Source organism: Tamandua tetradactyla, chromosome 14, assembly GCF_023851605.1.
Source record: "Tamandua tetradactyla isolate mTamTet1 chromosome 14, mTamTet1.pri, whole genome shotgun sequence".
Classification (NCBI taxonomy): domain Eukaryota; kingdom Metazoa; phylum Chordata; class Mammalia; order Pilosa; family Myrmecophagidae; genus Tamandua; species Tamandua tetradactyla.
In genome coordinates this window covers 36,587,239-36,606,860 of record NC_135340.1, presented here as the reverse complement: position 1 = coordinate 36,606,860, position 19,622 = coordinate 36,587,239, and the positions used below count along the sequence as shown (strand labels likewise).

The following is a 19,622-nucleotide window of genomic DNA, read 5'->3' as shown; positions in this document are numbered from 1 at the left end:
CTTTCCCTAAGGTCAGTTGCCCCAGAGTGATGTATCTATTTCACGCATTCACATAGGACTGTATCAAAATTTTGTAACCCTGTGATGGACTTCAATCCAGCAGGTATGATAGAGAATAAGCATTTTTTATATGCCAAACGGTTTGGGTATGGTCCAATAAAAAATCATATATCCTGGAACCAAAGAGCCCCGTTTAATTATCTCTTTACCATCATGGAAACAAAGAGGAACATTCTCTGTGCTTGGCACCATGATGAAACAGAGTCCTTAAAATGTCTTTATGTGAGTTGCACTGACTTTATTTTTGCCACCCTAACTAATTAGAATAAATTGGCTTTACATAATTCTTTAGAACTCTCAAATACACTGATTAGTTCATAAAATATCCCATATGGTAAATAGTGAGGATATACACAAGCAGAGGTTAAGTGGCACCAAAATGAAAATGTTCACACTTCTTATATGTAATCCAGTATCCTGAGCTTATCTAATGTTTTCCTCAAATTATGTTTTTTTCTTTTTATTATTTATGTGCACCTTATTTAAGTGAAACATTCTTCAGGAACAAAGAAGTTGTGAAATCACACTTTTTTTACTTTAGAATAAATCTCATTGCTTATTACTTTATCAAATAAATACTAAAGATGTTTGGTGTTTCCAGGAAAAGAGCAACATTCTTCATTAAACATTGATAACTGGTGTCATCTCCATTATTTCCAGGCTAATGAATGCATCCAGGAAAGAAACTACCAACTCTGTTAGCCACTTTATCCTCCTGGGCTTTCCCTCAAGCCCAGAAATGCAGCTCCTCTTCTTTGGACTCTTCTCAGTAACCTACACTCTGACTCTGATGGGAAACACAGCCATAGCCTGTGCTGTGCGGTGGGACCGGCGCCTTCACACCCCCATGTACATCCTCCTGGGGAATTTCTCTTTCCTGGAAATGTGTTATGTCTCCACGACTGTCCCTAACATGTTGGCCAACTTTCTCTCCACAAACAAGTCCATCTCCTTTGTAGGTTGTTTCACACAGTTCTATTTCTTCTTCTCTTTTGGGTGTGATGAGGGCTTCTACCTTTGCATCATGGCCTTTGACAGGTACCTGGCCATCTGCCGTCCCCTGCATTATCCACGCATCATGACTAAAGAGCTGTACACTGGCCTCGTCATCTTCGGATGGTCATGTGGGTTCATCCTCTTCTTAACCCCTGTTGTTCTCATTTCACAATTGCCTTATTGTGGCCCAAATATCATCAATCATTTCATATGTGATCCTGTCCCTTTGATGATGCTGTCCTGTTCTGAAGATACAACCACACAGTTCATTTATTCTACTTTCAATGCTGTCTTCATGACTGGTACTTTTCTCTTTATCCTTTGCTCCTATGCTTTGGTGATTCTAACTGTGCTTCGGATGCCCTCAGCTGCAAGCAAACATAAGGCTTTCTCCACTTGTGCTTCTCATCTGGCTGTGGTGGTGCTGTTTTTTGGTTCTGTTATGGTGATGTATGTTAGCCCTGGATCAGGACACCCAGAAAAAATGCAAAAAATTGTGACCTTGTTTTATTCTGTAATAACTCCTCTCTGTAATCCTCTTATTTATAGCCTTAGGAATAAGGAGATGAAGGCTGCTTTGAGGAATGTCTTTGAGTCTAAAAGAATTGTTCATAAAACATAAATGGGAAGTTATGGTGTATGATTTTCCATCACAACTTACCTTAATAAGACATGAGTAAGATATTTTTCTACAAAATTCAATAATTCTGTTTAAGGAGCTGATATAATAAATCATATTTTCATCCTAAATATCACTCACTACATGATAGGTTAGTCTTATTTAAGAAATAAAATTATCTTAAGCAAATTGAACCCTTCATACATAATCCAGTTTCTTAAAGACACCATAAATCTGTCTTGTATTCCAGAGCTGGTGCAACATATAAGGATATAATATAGGTCACAGACTTATCTGAGAATTGGCACTATAAGCAAATTTTTCTCCACCAATTAAAAGAGAGGTTTACTATTTGACCTAATTTCAACCTTGCAAGTATGAGCTTACCACTCTACCTCCAAAGAACAATCCATGTTTTTACTCAAAGCATCATAAAGAAACAGCCTAATAGCCTTAGCTGGACATTAAGTGGTAGGTCAGATAGCATCCAAAATAATGATAAGAAATTTAATGACTACTGTTTAACTAGAATAAAGTTAAGATAGAATGTAAAGGACAAGGCATTAGTCAGGAGTTAACTCCCTTTGCTGCAAATCCAGTCCTAAATGGCAGGTTTTAGTACCATCTTTTGTTTCAGTATTTGTTCTGTGACATATTTGAGTATTATCAAAAATGTCTTGCAAAAATCCTCTTTTCTTTCAAATAAGTAATCACAACGTTAATTTAGTTATGCATTTTATTTTAACCTTAGGCCATGTAATCACACCTGTTAGTTTAATTACACATTTTATTTTAACCTATTTTTCCAAGGATGACTCTAAAATTGAATGAAAGGCCATATCAAAATAAGATGCAATTTACAGAACTTCAATTAACAGCCTGCCGAAGGTTCCCTATACTACGAAGTCAAGTGCACCCATAATTGAACTTCCTTTCAGAAAGAACCAAAGATGCAAGATTATACTTTTCAAGGCAAAATTTCTGGGAGTTCTAGAGCAAAAAAAGTAGTTTTCTTTGTTTTACTTCATAGAAGCAAAGTGAATTAATTGGCTGCACAATTGCCTAGACAAATGATTTACGTCAGCAAAAAGAAAGTTATTAAGAAATTCATTCAAAATATCTTCACTGGAGGATTAAAATGTTGATGATTTTCTGATTATTTTAAGTCTGATTTCCCTCTGGATGCTTAGTTTTGTTCATTCTACAACCATTTATCTTTCCAGGCAGAATGGGGAAAGGAGACAAAAATGTGTTGTGGTTATTAAAACGTACTGTTACAAGAAAAAATAAAAATAAAATTTTTAAAGTGCTGTTAACTATTTGTAAAAGAATGTGGTTTCTACATTTGCAACACTTTTTAAGTAACAATTAACTAGGCTTTTCATATCTCAGTCTTTCCATATCCCAGTAAGACTTTTACCTCATATTTCAGATTGCTGACACAGAATGGATCAAATCCAAGATATTTGGGAACTTTTAATTCATTTAGGACTTTATAAACTTGGAATATAGTGACGACAAAATTTGAATTTCAAATTTGCCTATTTAAAAGTTAAACTATCTCCAAAGTTATAAACAAATTCTTAATAATTTCCTTCACACATTCCCCTCAACCACTATCAAAAAGTTATATTTTAATCAAAAATATAAATCTGTGTGCATTTATCAGCTACTAGTCACTGAGACAAAACAAGTACATAAACAATCTCCAAGTTTTTCAAGATGTATTTCTAGGAGTACTCCATGTAAATTTAATAGGAAAGGAAAAAATGCTCCATCTTGTAAGAAAGCAAATACTGTGTCACCCCTAATAATTGAAGTTTGGAAGCTTTCAATAATGTCATATGGATTATTAATGTCAAATGTAGTTAGAGAGACTGGATATGGAGCTCTAACCCAATTTTATCTGACAGGATAACTTCTTTTTCCCCCAGACAACTTCGTGGAACTACTACTCCACTGAACATGTTTAAGGATGTTCACTCATTTATTATATAAAATACACCTTGGTGCAGGTTATTAGCATTGCCATGTTAATAGATTAGAAAGCTAATCTAACAGTTTTAGTGAAGTTCAGAAATTTCCCTAATGTCATGCAACTAATAAATGATAATGGAGCCAGGTTATTTTTTTTATTATTATTAATTTAAAAAAGAATTAACAAAACAATTAGAAATCATTCCAATCTACATGTACAATCAGTAATTCTTAATAACATCACATGGTTGCATATTCATCATTTCTTAGTACATTTGCATCGATTTAGAAAAAGAAATAAAAAGACAACAGAATAAGAATTAAAACAATAATAGAAGGAAAAAAAACAAAAAACCTATACCTCACATGCAGCTTCATTCAGTGTTTTAACATAATTGCATTACAATTGGGTAGTATTGTGCTGTCCATTTCTGAGTTTTTATATCCGGTCCCGTTGTACAGTCTGTATCCCTTCAGCTCCAATTACCCGTTCTCTTTTTTTTTTTTTTAATTAATGGAAAAAAAGAAATTAACCCAACATTTAGAGATCATACCATTCTACATATGCAATCAGTAATTCTTAACATCATCACATAGATGCATGATCATCATTTCTTAGTACATTTGCATTGGTTTAGAAGAACTAGCAACATAACCGAAAAAGATATAGAATGTTAATATAGAGAAAAAAAATAAAAGTAATAATAGTAAAATCAAAACAAAACAAAACAAAACAAAACAAAAACCTATAGCTCAGATGCAGCTTCATTCAGTGTTTTAACCTGATTACTTTACAATTAGGTATTATTGTGCTGTCCATTTTTGAGTTTTTGTATCTAGTCCTGTTACACCGTCTGTATCCCTTCAACTCCAATTGGCCATTATCTTACCCGAGCCAGGTTATTTTAGTAGATGCTTTTGGTGAGCTGCATTCAGCTGCACCTGTATTGGACGGTTCCATGAGAACTTTGACACATGCTGACAGTGTTCCACTCAAAAAGTACCACACCTTTCACATTTCTGCCTCAGAGTGTCTCAGAAGCCTTTAGAGACCCACAACCTATACATAAGTGCAGTGTGACGGGGTCAGTATAGGTGGATAAGTGCATTAGATATTTAACTTTCCAAAAGACATTCTCTTTTCTATAGAGAGGCCCTGGAATCTAATCTCCATTTCCTACAGTGGTTTTTGCTCCTTCCTCTCTCACTCTCCCTGCTCCTTCTTGCATTCTGGGATTATCTCATATATAACATCTACATACAAGTATTTGTCTCAGACTCTGCTTTTAAGTGAGCCCATATGAACACAAATTGTCAATGTTAATAGCACTAGAAAGCAAACCTTTACATTGGTATCCTAGAAATAGATCAACTAATGGTCAGATGGCAGCAAAGATCTAAATGCAAGGGATAATGTATAGTACATAAGAGCATTACGCTTGCTAAGACTTTCAGCTGTGACAAATTGAGAGGAGGCACAAGTGGAAGTGAAAGCATTCGCTATGTTAATAGTTCTCACAGTTAAATGGAATGGAGACAATAGTAAGTATAAAAATCTGGGGAGTTGGCTGACTTTTTATTTCCTTGACATACTGAAGAAAGAATGACAACCTTAGGTCAATGATTTATCAAGTCAGGGTTTATCCATTTTAGATAAAGGACGAGCTATGGCATTTTTGCAATCCCTTCTAGTAAGAAAGAGGCACAGGATTTAGTGAGACTCTGAATTTGAGAGCAGGTAAAAAACCACTCCATGAATACTGCTCTGACCCATTTATTAGGAGGTTGACTTTAAAGACTGATGATCTAGGGACCCATAGCAAAAGAAACCTCTCCTTATGTCCATGTTACCTTCCATGTTGCCCTGCTGCTCAGGCTGTGTGAACTAGCAGACTGAATGATTCTAGAAGTGTGGATAAGAATACCATGGGACAAGCATCGTTAGGAGACTTATAGAACACATCACTAAATTCTAGAACAAAGTTATGTTTTTTACTGCCTAAGATTACTCATTGTTTAAAAAGGAGATTTGATTTCCTTTGGTGGGGAGGGGGATAAAATTGAACACCTTACCATGGGAAATCAAGTGATCATGCAATCAGAGCTTCCCATCACGAGTTGGGTATTATCAATCCATGAAACCACAAACTCAGTCAAGGGCAGCAGCAATTCATGGTGCAATGGAAGTGGGTACATTATCAGATTTGTCCAGACAGGTTTGGAGGATACATCACCTACTTCTGCTGCACCAACTCATCTCCCTCATTTTATATCTATGACCTCCTTACGAGTACCTACAACCAAGTAAAGAAGGAAGAAAAAACTTACTCCTGATTCATAGATGAGTTGAATCAATATATTCCCATGAACCAAAAATTGATGGCTACTGCATTCAGCCCCACTAAGACTCTTGCCACAAAGGTGTAGGTATGTTCATCCAGTCAGAAGAGATGAAACCACTAAATTTTGTCACCCACTAGTATGATCAGAAAATAGGTCTGGAATAAGGATACTCATGGGCTCTTGGGCTGTAACAAATGGACTTTTTAATTTGGAAGAAGCAAGCTTAGAAAATCAGTCAAAAATATCTGGGGAGTGAGCACAAGCATGAAAATCTTTGTGTGTTATATCAATGCCCACCACAGTGAAGGACCTAGAAAAACAGATAAATAGAATAACTTTACACAACACAGGTGAGGCAACCTCTGTCTTCTGTCACCCCAGTGCTTGCAAAATATGTCCACAAATACAGGAGCCAAAGTGGCAGGATTGAAGTCATCTATAAGACAAAAGCATAGGCCTGTTACCACAGCTTATCTAATCACTGCTACTAATTAATGACCATCTAGACAGCTGCAGAGACCGATGCTGACTCTCTATATGATACAACTCATTGAGGAGACCAGCAAGCTACCTGGTAACTCAAACCCTCTGCCACTATGGATGAATAAGGATTTATCTTTTCTGAAACTGACACTTACTCTAGATGTAGGCTGGTCTTCTGTTCCTGCAGTACCCCACCAGCATTACTGTGCAAGGGCTAGGCAGTGCCTGAATTACTGACATGAGACTCTGTTTATCATTTACTCAGACCAGGGCCCCATTTTACCTGACAGATGTAAAAATGGGCCCATGACAATGGGACCCACCAGTTCTACTATATACCGCATCACTAGGAATGTGCCAGACCAATAAAACACTAGAATGAGTCTATTAAAACTTAGCTAAGCTCACTACTATAGCAAAGTTGATATTTGTAATAACACTTTACCTGATATTTTGATAGTTAATTAAATGCTATTTAAGATAGTGTTTAATATTTAGAATTTAAGAAACTCTGATATTTGTATCTATAGATTTTTCCCTCCTTGCTTTAATTTTAAATTTACTTAAGAAATATATTGTACAAGCAGGCTTTACAATGATTACTTAGATATTTTTTGAAATATTCCTGTGGATAAGCTAACTAAGATATCCATTTTAGGTGGATAAGATTTTTATACGTTAATTGTAAAAAATATCTTCATATTTTCCTGAAATCAGGAAAATGTTTAGTAACATAGGCCATTGCCATAGCAATATAGATATTTGTAAGAACTTTCTACTTGGTATTTTGAGAACATTCACAGTTTTGACAGCAGATCAAATGGTATCTAAGTGTTTAATACTTAGAAGTTAAGAACTTTGCTATCTGAATTTGTACCTTTTTTCCCTTGTTGCTTTAATTTTAAATTGGTTTATGAAACTTACTGTGCAAACACAGGTTTTACAATGATTATATGGATATTTTATTTAAATATTCCTATGGTTAAGCTAAGATACCCATTTTTGGTAGTTCTAAGTGTATTGATTGTTTTCTTTAATATAAAATTTAAAAATGGAAAAAAACATTATGAATTATCAAAACAAAACAACAACAACAAAAAAACTTAGCTAAGACATCAGTGTGAGTATAGCACCTTGTAAAAATGTGGCTTTGTCCTAAAGGAAGTGATATGTACATAGCAGCTATGATTCCAATGGCTAAAACACACCAGCTAGTAAGATTGGTCCTTATTATCATCATCACTCTCATTGGCCCACTTGCAGAATTTGTACCTCCTGCCTCTGCAACTTTATTTCTAACAGATTAGAAGTCATTGTTGCCAATGAGGGTGAGGCTTCTGCAAAGGGAGTCAGTAGATTTTGAAGGAACATAATCCTATAACTGCCTCCTGTTTGCCTCTTGTTGTTGATGAACCAGCAGTCAAAGATTTTATGATGTTGGTATACTGGATCAAATAATCCCAATAATGATGAGGAACAAATTATATGCTATATGGTAGAGTGAGACAGGATTATGTCTTGGGCTTGTGGTTTTATATTCTGTCTCAATAAAACATTGTTCCATGACAAGTTTAAACCTCTGTAAATGGGAGTTTATAGTAATCACAGGATAAAAAGGGAAAAGGAAAAAGACATCAAAGACAAAGATCTAGGTAACAACATCAGGCAAGCAACTTAGACTATCTGAAGAGCTGACTGAAAGGTAGAGAAATCTAGAATGGATGCTGGAGGCAAAAGATGATGAAATTAATTATATCTTCATGACCACATTCAGCAATAGAAGTTGCAATTTGCTTCACTAATCTTTTGCTAAAAAATACTTTTATAAGTTATTGCATTTCACTTTCTTGAAAACATAGCAACAAAATGGGTATAATATGAGCAATAAGCAGATATGAGAAGTAAATGGGTTGGGTTCAGTAGAAGATTTTGGTGCCCAACATCACATCAACTCAACCATCTGTAATATCACACTGCCTTTGACAGCTACATGCAAGTTGGAATTCATGAGGAGAGTGTCCCACTTCAAATGTGCCATATGTCTCATCACTTTCTGCCTGTGGGCTTTCTCCAAAACATCTGGAGCCTTCTCAGATCAAATAAAAATGTCACCAGAATAAAAGGCGGTCAATACCCCAGGAAGTTCCTTTCAAAGAAATGGAACAGGATCCAGTGGATAAATGTCAGCCTCCTGTGCCAAGAATACATGGACAATTCTGGGACACGTGCATTGACTTTGCAGAAGTCCTGGAAGAATCAAGTCACCAATGCCTATATTGGCATTGAATAAAGCAAACTCACATTGACTTTGCAAAAACTATATTAATTTTGGGGCGGGGTGTATCAACAACTCTTCTCTTCCCTTTTCTCTCTCTCCATCTGCCCCCCTATTCCATCTCTCAAGATAGAAGAGTTTCAGCAATTGTATAGATTTTATCAAAGGATCCAGCAGAAAAGAAAAGGGCAGAAGTTGTGTGAAAGGTCAGGGGAATGGTTGGAAGCTTGACCATTAATAGAATAAGGAAAACTTAAAATGACAGTTCTAAAAATGAGGAGAAATAGGTGGTAGAAGTAAGTTTGCATGATTGGAAACAGAATTAGACACATTACAATTGATGATTGTTTTAGTTTAGTTTCTTCCTAAATTTCAACATGAGGTATGACCTTGAGTGCAAGTTTGTGGGTATCCAAGACTTGAGGGAGGAGAGGAAAAGCAAGGTAATGTGAGGAGAGATGAGGAGAAGAGAGAAATATGGATGGTATGATCTAATTTTTTAAAATAAAACTAGGAATAGGGTAAGCTCCAAGTGTTAATATAAATTTATTTTTTTCATTCTGCATAAGTTTTAAAGTTTTTTCTGTAATAACATGTAGTCATAATTGCATAATTTAAAACATATTTTTATTGGAAGCGTTGTGGAAAGATGGAGGAGTAGGAAGCCCCAGGAATCAATCTCTTCGTGAGAACAACTATTAAAGAGACAGGAACTGTCTAAATCAATGATTTCAAAACTCCAGAGTCCAGTAGAACACACAGCATCCAGGGAAGAGCAGGAGGAAAAGACAGGTAAATTGTGGTAACTGAATTGCACTCTCTGTGATAGCCACCATGACCCATCCTCCAACCTCACAGCAGACAACAGTAAAGAATTGGCTCAGCTTCTGGTGCCAAAGTGGGATGTAAAAACTCAGTTCCCCAAGATCCAGGTGTACAGTCCAAGCACTGTTTCCTGCTTTTGATTAGTTACTTCTGATCACTGAGGGCACTGCTCGAGGTGACCATTGTCTCAACCTGCCTGAACAAAGGCAACAGAGAAGACTTGAAGTTGGTACACTTCCTCAGGACTGTGGATAGTTGAAGGGCTGCATTTGCTGGGCAGGTAACAACAAGAAAGCACAGCTTTAGGGAGTCATGGTGGGAGCTCCAGCCACCCTTCCTGCCTCCTCCCTCCTTCCCTCTCAAGGGTAATTTGGAGCCAGCCAGGGCTCCCTCTGTGGGCCCCTGGCCCTGTTTTGGCTGGGAAAGACTAACTTGGGAAACTCCTCTCCAATGTGTCCCCCATCCCAGAATTTGCCCTCCAGACAAGAGCAGCTTGACACAGTGAAAGCAGAGTTAGAAGTAATTGAATCAGGCAGCCTGGGGCACAAGTTTACCTGCATTAAGTCCTGCAAAGGAGCACCCAGAAGACGAAGAAGATCTGTTTTCTGTGGAGTAGAGGGTCCTTCAAATCCCTGTAAACTGAGGAACTTCAGAAGCCAGAAGCAAGCACAAGCCCAGGACAAGGCGCAGGTCCACAAAGACAGGGAGGCACCTGCACTTTGCATCTGCCTTGAGCTGACCTTCCTGGTAGAAGGGCTCAATTCTGAGGGAGAGCACCCCAGCCAGTGTAAAACCAGTCTACAAAGACTGCACAAGGGGTGTTTTGCTAAAGTTTGCTTAGTTGCTAGCTCCTTTTACTCAAGAAAATCTCTGTCATACCACTAGCTGGATACAAACTCAATAAACCGAGATCTTACTCAATAAATCCCAAAGTTAGCATTTTAAAATATACAGTGCACAATAAAAGATTACGGGACAAAGAAAGAAATAGGAAATGATGTCCCAGTCAAAGGAAGAGGATAAAATCCAGGATCCAACAAAGATGAAAAGACTTTGGGCATATCAAAAAAGAACGTTAAAAATTTTCTTCCATATGTTCAAGTAGATGAAGAAAAAATACAAAGAATTAAATGATAACAGGGAAAAATGAGCTAAATATATGAAGGAAAATGCAGAGAAAGGACTAAGGGATATCAGAAAAACAGTGAATGAACAAAACAAGAATTTCATTAAAGAGAATTTTTGAAAAGGAAACAAACAGAAATACTGGAATTGAAGACCAAGATAGCTGAAATGAAAAATTCCCAGGAAGGTATCAATACAGGGTTGCACCTGATAGAAGAAGAATCAGTGAACTCGAACATGAGACAATTGAAATGAGTCAGGCTGAGGAGAAGGGGGAAAAGGAATTATAAAACTAAAATAGCCTAAAAGACCTGGGGACACCATCAAGTGTACCAATGTCACATTATGGGCGTCCTACAAAGAAGAGAAAGTGTGAAAGGGGCAAAAGGAAAACTCAAGAAAACAATGACAGGAAACATCCCAAACTTAAAAAAGACATTAATTGCACATCCAAGAGGCCCACAGAACACCAAACAGGATAAACTTGAACACAAAGATATCCTACATACTGATCAAACTGTTGAATGCAAAGAACAAGGAGAGAGTTCTGAAAGCTTCAAAAGAAAAGTAGCATGTTATGTACAAGCAAATCCCAATTAGATTTAGTGCCAATTTCTCATCAGAAATAATGAGAACAAGAGAGAAGGTGAAACACCTGAAGTACTGAAAGAAAATAACTGCCAACCAAAAATTTTACACCCAGTAAGATTTTCTTTCAAAAATGAGAGAATAACACATTCCCAGATAAACAATAGTTAAGGGAGTTTATCACTCCTAGAACTTCCCTATAGGCAATGCTAAATGAAGTTCTTCAAAATGAAAGGAAAGGACACTAGACAGTGCTTTAAAGCAGTGTAAAGAAATAAAGACCAACTTGCTTGGAAATCTGGAGGTGTTAGAGCCAGAAGAAGGATTCCATCATTACTGAATCAAAGAAAAAGGGGAAAAACACACCCCAAGAATGGGAGGACATCTGTGACTTGAACTTGAAAGTTCAGAGCTCTCCCCCCCCATTTGGTCCCATGCAACTTGAGTCTCACAGTGTCCACATGTCCCAGGTACCTCCTGCCATGGCTGCATACCGCAGAGCCACTCACTGCAGCACGGCAGAAACCCATGCATGTCAAAGTCCTCAGAGACCTGGCACAGAACCCAAGTGGTTGGTAAGCACACATCCAAAAGGGCCCACAGGAAACGAAAGAGACGTGTGGTAGGAAAATGGCAGGAGGTGCACACACCCAACCCAGTCACTGGTTGTGGGCTACCTAAATGAAATATGGAATGTTTTGAACATTGAACCAATCTGGCTCCCTAGGGCAGTATACAATAACAGGTAAGTTACCAGAGGCAGAAGAGTCTCACAAATATAAAGGGAAAATGGAACTGCTGTAAGGATGGGACCCCAAGGACTGAAAAACATAACAAAAAGGGGGTACTGAATAAGAGAGAACAGGATAACAAATCATAGGAGCTGAGGAGAAAATTCTGTAAAAAATATATATATATATACAACAGAAGATTCTGAGAGAAGAGACAGAAGAAAGGCAATTTTCTCCAGTAGTTAAAACAATTGCTTTTCAAAAGCTCTACTACATGTCCAGGACAAGAATCAGTTTCAGAAGACTTAGAAAATCTGGACAGTTCCTCACAAGCTACTCCAAAGTGGACCTATACCTTGTATCAAGCATTATAAAAGAGTCTTAACACATAGAAAATGTACAATAAAACCTTGGACAAGAGTTAAAAACTGACCTTCAGAATTCACCTGTCAGAATAATCAGATGTTCACTCTCTCTAAGCTGACCTGACAGGTGAACTCACTGCCCTCTCCTTTATGCAGGACCTGACTCTCAGGGGTATAATCTCTCTGGCAACATGGGAAAGAAATCCCAGGATGAGTTGGGACCTGGCATGAAGGGATTAAGAAAACCTTCTTGACCGAAAGGGAGAAGAGAGAAATGTGAAAAATTAAAGTGTCAGTGGCTAAGAGATTTCAGAGTCAAGAGGTTATCCTGGAGGTTACTATATATTATATAGATATCCCTTTTTAGTTTATGGTGTATTGGAGTGGCTACAGGGAAGTACCTGAAACTGTAGAACTGTGTTCCAATAGCCTTGTTTCTTGAAGATGACTGTATAACGATATAGCTTTTACAATGTGACTGTGATTGTGAAAACCTGTGTCTGATGTTCCTTGTATGTAAGGTATGGACAGATGAGTTTAAAAATGGATAAAAAATAAATAGTAGGGGGGACAAAGGTTAAAATAAATTGGGTATAAGGAATACTAGTGGTCAATAAGAGTGAGGGGTAAGAGGTTGGTATGTATGAGATTTCTTTTCTTTCTTTTTTATTTCTTTTTCTGGAGTGATGCAAATGTTCAAAAAATGACCATGGTGATGAATACACAACTACGTGATGATGCTGTGAGCCATTAATTGCACACTATATATGGAATATTTGTATGTTAAGAATGTTTGCATGTTTCTTTGTTAACTTTTAGCAATAAAAATATTTTTAAAAAAACATCAGACACCCAGATATCAGCAAAAAGTTATAAGCCATACTAAGAAATAGGAAGATATGGCTCAATCAAGGAAACAAATTAAAATGTCAGAGGAGACACAGACTTCTGAAGAACTAATCAAAGAATTTCAAACAAGTCTTCTAAGTCAATTAAAGGAGATGAATTTGGATAGGAATTAAATACGGATATAGACCTAAATGATACTAAGAAAATGTGTGAGCAAAAGAAGAATTAGAAAATCTAAAAAGAAACATTTCAGAAATTAGGGGAATGAAAAGCACAATAATGAAGATTAAAAATAGAGGCATACAACGGCAGATATGACCAGGTAGAGGAAAGTATTGGGGAAATAGGAGGTAGTGCAATTGAAATCATATAGATAATCAGCAGAAAAAAGTAGAGAAAAAGAATAGAAAACAAATGAGCACGTCTAAGCGACATGTGTGACAGCATGAAGTGTACCAACATATACATCCTGGGAATCCAAGAAGGAAAGAGAAGGATAAAAGGTAGAAAAAAATTTTTGAGAAAATAAAGCCTGAAATTTTCTGAACTCTTATGAAAGCATAAATATATGTGTCCAAGAAACACAATGTGCACCAAGCAAGATAAACCCTAACAGACCCACCCCAAGACACATCCTAATCAGAATGTCAAATGCCAAAGATAAAGAACAGGTTCTGAAAACAGCAAAAGAAAAGCAATTATTCACACATAGGTAGATCTCCAATTAGAATAAGTGCCAATCTTGTATCACAAAATATGGAAGCAAAAAGGTATGATATATTTAAGGCACTGAAAGAGAAAAAACTGCCAGCCAAAAATTCCTTATCCCACAAAACGGTCCTTCAAAAATGTTGTAGAGCTTGAAACATTCACAGATAAACAGAAAAAGAGAATTCATCACCTTACAAGAATTACTAAAGGGAATTCTTCAAGTTTAAAGAAGAAGACAAGAGACAATGGCTTGGAGCAAGCAGTGTGAAGAAGTGAAGATCTTTAGTAAAGGCAACTAAATGGGTAAATGCAAAACCTAATAGCACAGTATCCTCAATATATAGTTCTACTCTTTCATTTCTAAAGGTGTTATATTGCAGTTGAAAAAGAAATAATTATCGTTACCTGATAATGGACATGGAAAATACATAAATATAATGAAGGACAAAAACAAAATAAAAAGGGGAAACAGGGACATGGGAACAGAAAATGTGTATGCTATTGACGTTAAGTTGGTTTCTTTCCAAATTAGTAGATTATACACATAGGTTGTATGATAAAATCTCCAGAGTAACCACAATGAAAGTATATTTAAAATATGCAAAAATGGAAGTGAGGAAGAATCTATCAGATATAGCACAAAACATCAACTATACTGAAAAGGAGGCTGTGATAAAGGAAACAAGAGACAAAAAAATATATGACATTAAAAACCAAAGGACAAATTGGCTAAAATAAGTACTCTTTTTCCACGATCAACACTAACTATTAATGGATTAAATTCCCCAAACAAAAGACAGAGATCGGTAGAATGAATTAAAGAGCATGGCCCAACTATATTATTTACAAGAGACTTAGACTGAAGACACAAATAGGTTGAAAGTGAGTATGGGAAAAGATAATCCATGAAAATTATAACCAAAAGAGAGCAAAATAGACTTTAAGACAACAGCTGTTACAAGAGACAAAGAAGGGCACTAGATACTAATAAAAAGGTGAACTCACTAAGAAAAAATAACATTCCCATACATTATGCATCTAACCACAGTGGCCCAAAATCCATGAGGAAACACTGGAAACCCTGAAGGCAGAAATGGATATCTCCACAATAACTGTTAAAGATTTCAGTACACCCACCTTCATCAATAGATTGAAAACCTAGACAGAAGATCAATATGGAAACAGGTAACTTGAATAGCACAATAAATGAACTAAACCTAACAGATATATAGAGAATTTTGCACCCCAAAACAGCAGGATATACATTCTTCTTAAGTGCACAGGAATAGTTCTCCTAGACAGACCACATGATGGGTCACAAACAAGTCTCAAAGGATTTGACAAAGGAATCAAACTGGAAATCAAGAAAAGGCAGAGAACAAGAAGATTTGCAAATATATGGAAGTTAAATAACACACTGTTAAACAATCAGTGAGTCAAAAAAGAAATAACAAGAAAAATCAGTAAATCTTTTGAGACAAATGAAAATGAAAACACAACAAATCAAAACATACACGATACAACAAAGGTAGTGCTCAGAAGCAATTTTTATACCCTTAAAAGCTTACATTAAAAAATAAGAAAGAACTAAAATCAAAATTCTAACTGCACATTGAAAAAAGAACAACAAACTGAACCCAAAGCAAGCACAAAGAAATAAATAACAAAGATGGGAGCAGAAATAAATGAAATAGACAATTTTTAAAAAGAAAACCAGAAGTTGGTTCTTGGAAAACATCAATAAAACTGAAACACCTTTAGCCAGACTGACAAAAAAATAAAGGGACACAAACAAATACATGAGAAATAAGAACAGGGCATTACTTAATTACCTCACAGAAATGAAAAGGACATAAAAAGGATACCATGACCAACTGCATGCCAACAAATTTGGCAACCTAGATGAAATGGAAAAATTCCTAGAAACGCACAAACAATCTACATTGACACTAGGAGAAATATAAGTTCTCAACAGAACAATTATAAGTAAAGGAATTCAATCAGTCATCAAAAACCTCCCAGCAAAGGAAAGCCCAAGTCCAGATGGCTTCACAGGTGAAGTCAGCAAATTTTCACCAAGAAGAATTAAGACCAATTCTCCTCAAATTCTTCCCCAAAAAATGAAGAGGTGGAAACATTACTTAACTCATTCTATGAGGTCAACATCATTGTAATGTTAAAGCCAGATAAAGATACTACAAAAAACAATTACAGACTAACATCTCTTATAAATACAGGTGCAAAAATCCTCAACATAATACTTGAAAACCAAATCCAAGACCATATTAAAATCATTATAGACCAAGGTCAAGTGTGATTTAACCCACATATGGAAAGATGGTTCAACATAAGAAATTCAAATGACGTAACATACCACATCAACAGAGCAAAAGGAAAAAAACACATATTCAATTTAGCTGATGCAAAAAAAGGCATTTGACAAAATCCAACATCCTTTCTTCATAAAAGCACTTAGAATAATAGGAATAGATGGAAACTTCCTCAACATGATAAAGAGAAATATGTCCCAAAATAAGTATAGTATGTGAACACCATACTCAATAGTGAAAGACTGAAGATTTTCCCTCTAAGATTTGGAAGAAGATAAGGATGCCCCATTGTCATCACTGTTATTCAACATTGTACTTGAAGTTCTAGCCAGAGCAATAGACAAGAAAAAGAAATAAAAGGTGTCAAAATTTGAAAGGAAGAAGTAAAACTTTCACTATTTGCAGTATTTAGCAAATTGGTGAGGGACAAGATCAACATACAAAAATCAAAAGTGTTTCTATACGCTAGTAATGAACAATTTGAGGAGGAAAATTTAAAAATCATTTATAATTGCCACTAAAAGAATCAAATAACTAGGAATAAAAGTAACTGAGAATATAAAGGTATTATACACAGAAAACTACAAAATCTTGCTAAAATAAATCAAAGAACATCTACATAGATGGAAGGACATCCCAAACTCATGGATTGGAAGGTGTTAAGATGTCAGAAACTACAGAGCAGAACTGGCACAGATGCCAACACTTGCAGAATAGAGAAAGAGATGTTTGGAGATGCTTGGAGCCCAGGATAAACCACCTTGAGGTGTTAAGCAGGCCAAGGGAAGGCAAGAGATGAAAGTCAGCCCTAGAGAAGCAAAGTAAGGAATGCCCACAGGAACAAAGGCTGAAAGCAATCGAGCCCAGGAGCAAGGGACCCACAGATGCCAGCACATGACTACCCAGCTGATAGAGGTGTTCCTGGCCCATAGGCCTTTCTTGAGTGAAGGTAACCTCTTGTTGGTGGCTTAATTTAGACATCTTTATAGGCTCAGAACTGTAAACTTGTAACATCAAATTCCCCTTTTAAAAGCCATTCCAGTTCTGGTATATCATATTCTAACAGCTTCCAAACTTAGGCACCCACTTCTAGGAATATACCCAAAAGATCTGAAAGCAGGGATTCTAAAACATATTTGCACATCAATGTTCATAGAATTATTATTCACAACTCCCAAAAGATGGAAGCAATCCAAGTGTTCATCAACTGATGAATTCGATAAAGAAAATGTGGAATATAACATACAATGGAACACTATTCAGCCTTAAAAAAAAAAGAATGAAGTTCAGATTCATGCGACGACATGGATGGACCTTGAAGACATCATGTTGAGTGAAATAAGCCAGACACAAAATGGCAAATATTATATGATCTCACAGATATGAAATAATTAGAATAAGAAAACTCATAGAGTCAGAATCTAGAATATAGGTTACCAAGGCTAAGACTGGGGGAGAGGTAGTGAGAGTTAATGCTTAAATTGAACAGATTTTCTATCTGGGTTTATTTTAAAGTTTTGATAATGAATGGTTGTTATGGGAGCTCAAAATTGTGACCATAATTAACAACACTAAATTATATATTTGAATGTGATTGGGGATATTTGAAGTTGTGCAAATATTAGTAGAACAAAAATTTTAAAACAAGCATAGGACTGTGCAACCCATACAGTGAACCCTACTTTAAATGATGGACTAAATAATATAACTATTATTATAGTTAATAGTATAATTTTAAAAATGTTTTTTCATGAATTGTTGCAATTCACACTAATGCAAAGCATTAATAATAGGGTCCTAAATAGCAAATCTGTATTTTAGTCATGATTTTTTCTGCAAACCTACAGCTTATCTAAGGCAGAGTGAAGAAAGTCATACTTTAAAATTTTAAGTCAAGTCCTGTCCCCCCTTTGCTCAACCCCTCCTCTGATCCCTAATTTATTCAAGCAAAACATTCATCATAAAAATGACTTCCACATCCCTACCTGACCCAGAACCTTGTTATTTCTCTGATGGCCCTTCTCCACCGCCCCCCCCCCCCTTTCTTAATCTGGCTCCAGCCACACCGGCTTCCTGTCTTTTCTTCATTAACACAAGCATATATCCACCTTACAGTCTTTGCTCTAATAGTTTCCTTTACCTGGAATGCTCTTCCTAAAAAAATATTTTCTTATCTAATTCTCTCACCTCCTTCTACTCTTTGTCCAACTTGCCCCTTACACACACACACACACACACACACACAAACACACCTGGAAATTCCAGGTTTCTTTTTTCCACTCTACTTTTTTCTTTTTTCAATAGCACTTATCGTCTAATACAATTCTAAACCTACATATCTATTTTGTTCATTGTTTTTTGCCTCCTAAGTACAATATAAATTCTAGAGATATAAACATTCTAAAAATCTATGAATCACCTCTAAACTAAATTAAAAGTCAAACAGCTGAAACAAATCTGCAACCTCTATGAAAAAGGTTAATATTAGTATATACAGAACTCATAAAAAGTTGATGATGAAAATATGGAACATTACATTTATAATGGACAAAATCATCAACAAGCAGCAATTCATTAAAGAGGTATTACAAATGCTGGGTTTTGGCAATAGAGGTGGCAATGGTGGCACAACATTGTGAAGGTAATTAACCCACGGAATTGGATGTCAGAAAATGGATAAAGTAGAAAATTTTAGGTTGTATATATGTCACCAGAACTGATTTGTTAGAAAAATGCAAATGGCTAATAAATGTTAAAAAGTTTAATATAATTAATAACCAAAGAAATGCAACCTTAATAAATGAATTAGGAATGCTTTCTCCTATCAATGTATCAATGTAGAGATAAATTTTAAAATAATGACCAAGATGCTATAAGATGGCATTCTCTTAAATGCACCTGTTTGGAAATATATTTTGGAACATAACACTGAAAACATCAAATTGTGTAAATCTATTTACCTTATAATTTTCTTTCAAGTAATCTGTTCTAAGGAAATATTCTAAAATTAAACAAACTTTTTAAAGTCAAAGATTTTTGCTGCATTGTTTTAAGATTAGGAAATTGAAATTAGCATAAATACTTTAGGAGAATGAAAGAAATAAAATTCATTGTTATGGAGCTTTGAAAATATTTATATATGAAAAATGCTTATATAAGCAGGAAACTAAACTATAAATGCTGTGTAATCTCAGTATATGAAGAAAAATGATTAGAACAAATAAAGGTTAGAATAAAAAAGCCAAGTTTTACCTGGATTTATGTCTGTGTTGGTAAAATTGTCAGTTAATTTTTGGCCTCCCTTAACTTTTCTGAAACCTCCAGATTTTGAACTGCACATTTATT

The 19,622-nt window shown here is 35.8% G+C and overlaps 1 protein-coding gene across 1 annotated transcript; it reads left to right on the top strand.

Moving 5' to 3' along the window:
- The first annotated feature begins 724 nt into the window (after positions 1–724).
- On the top strand, positions 725–1,678 carry LOC143656482 (olfactory receptor 11G2-like). Its single transcript, XM_077128591.1, has one exon. The coding sequence runs from the start codon at positions 725–727 to the stop codon at positions 1,676–1,678; it is 954 nt and encodes a 317-aa protein (XP_076984706.1).
- Positions 1,679–19,622: the final 17,944 nt, after the last annotated feature.

What these genes read in the sequence shown, in the direction of transcription:
- LOC143656482 (XM_077128591.1), top strand. Translation starts at nt 725, where the DNA reads ATGAATGCATCCAGGAAAGAAACTACCAACTCTGTTAGCCACTTTATC.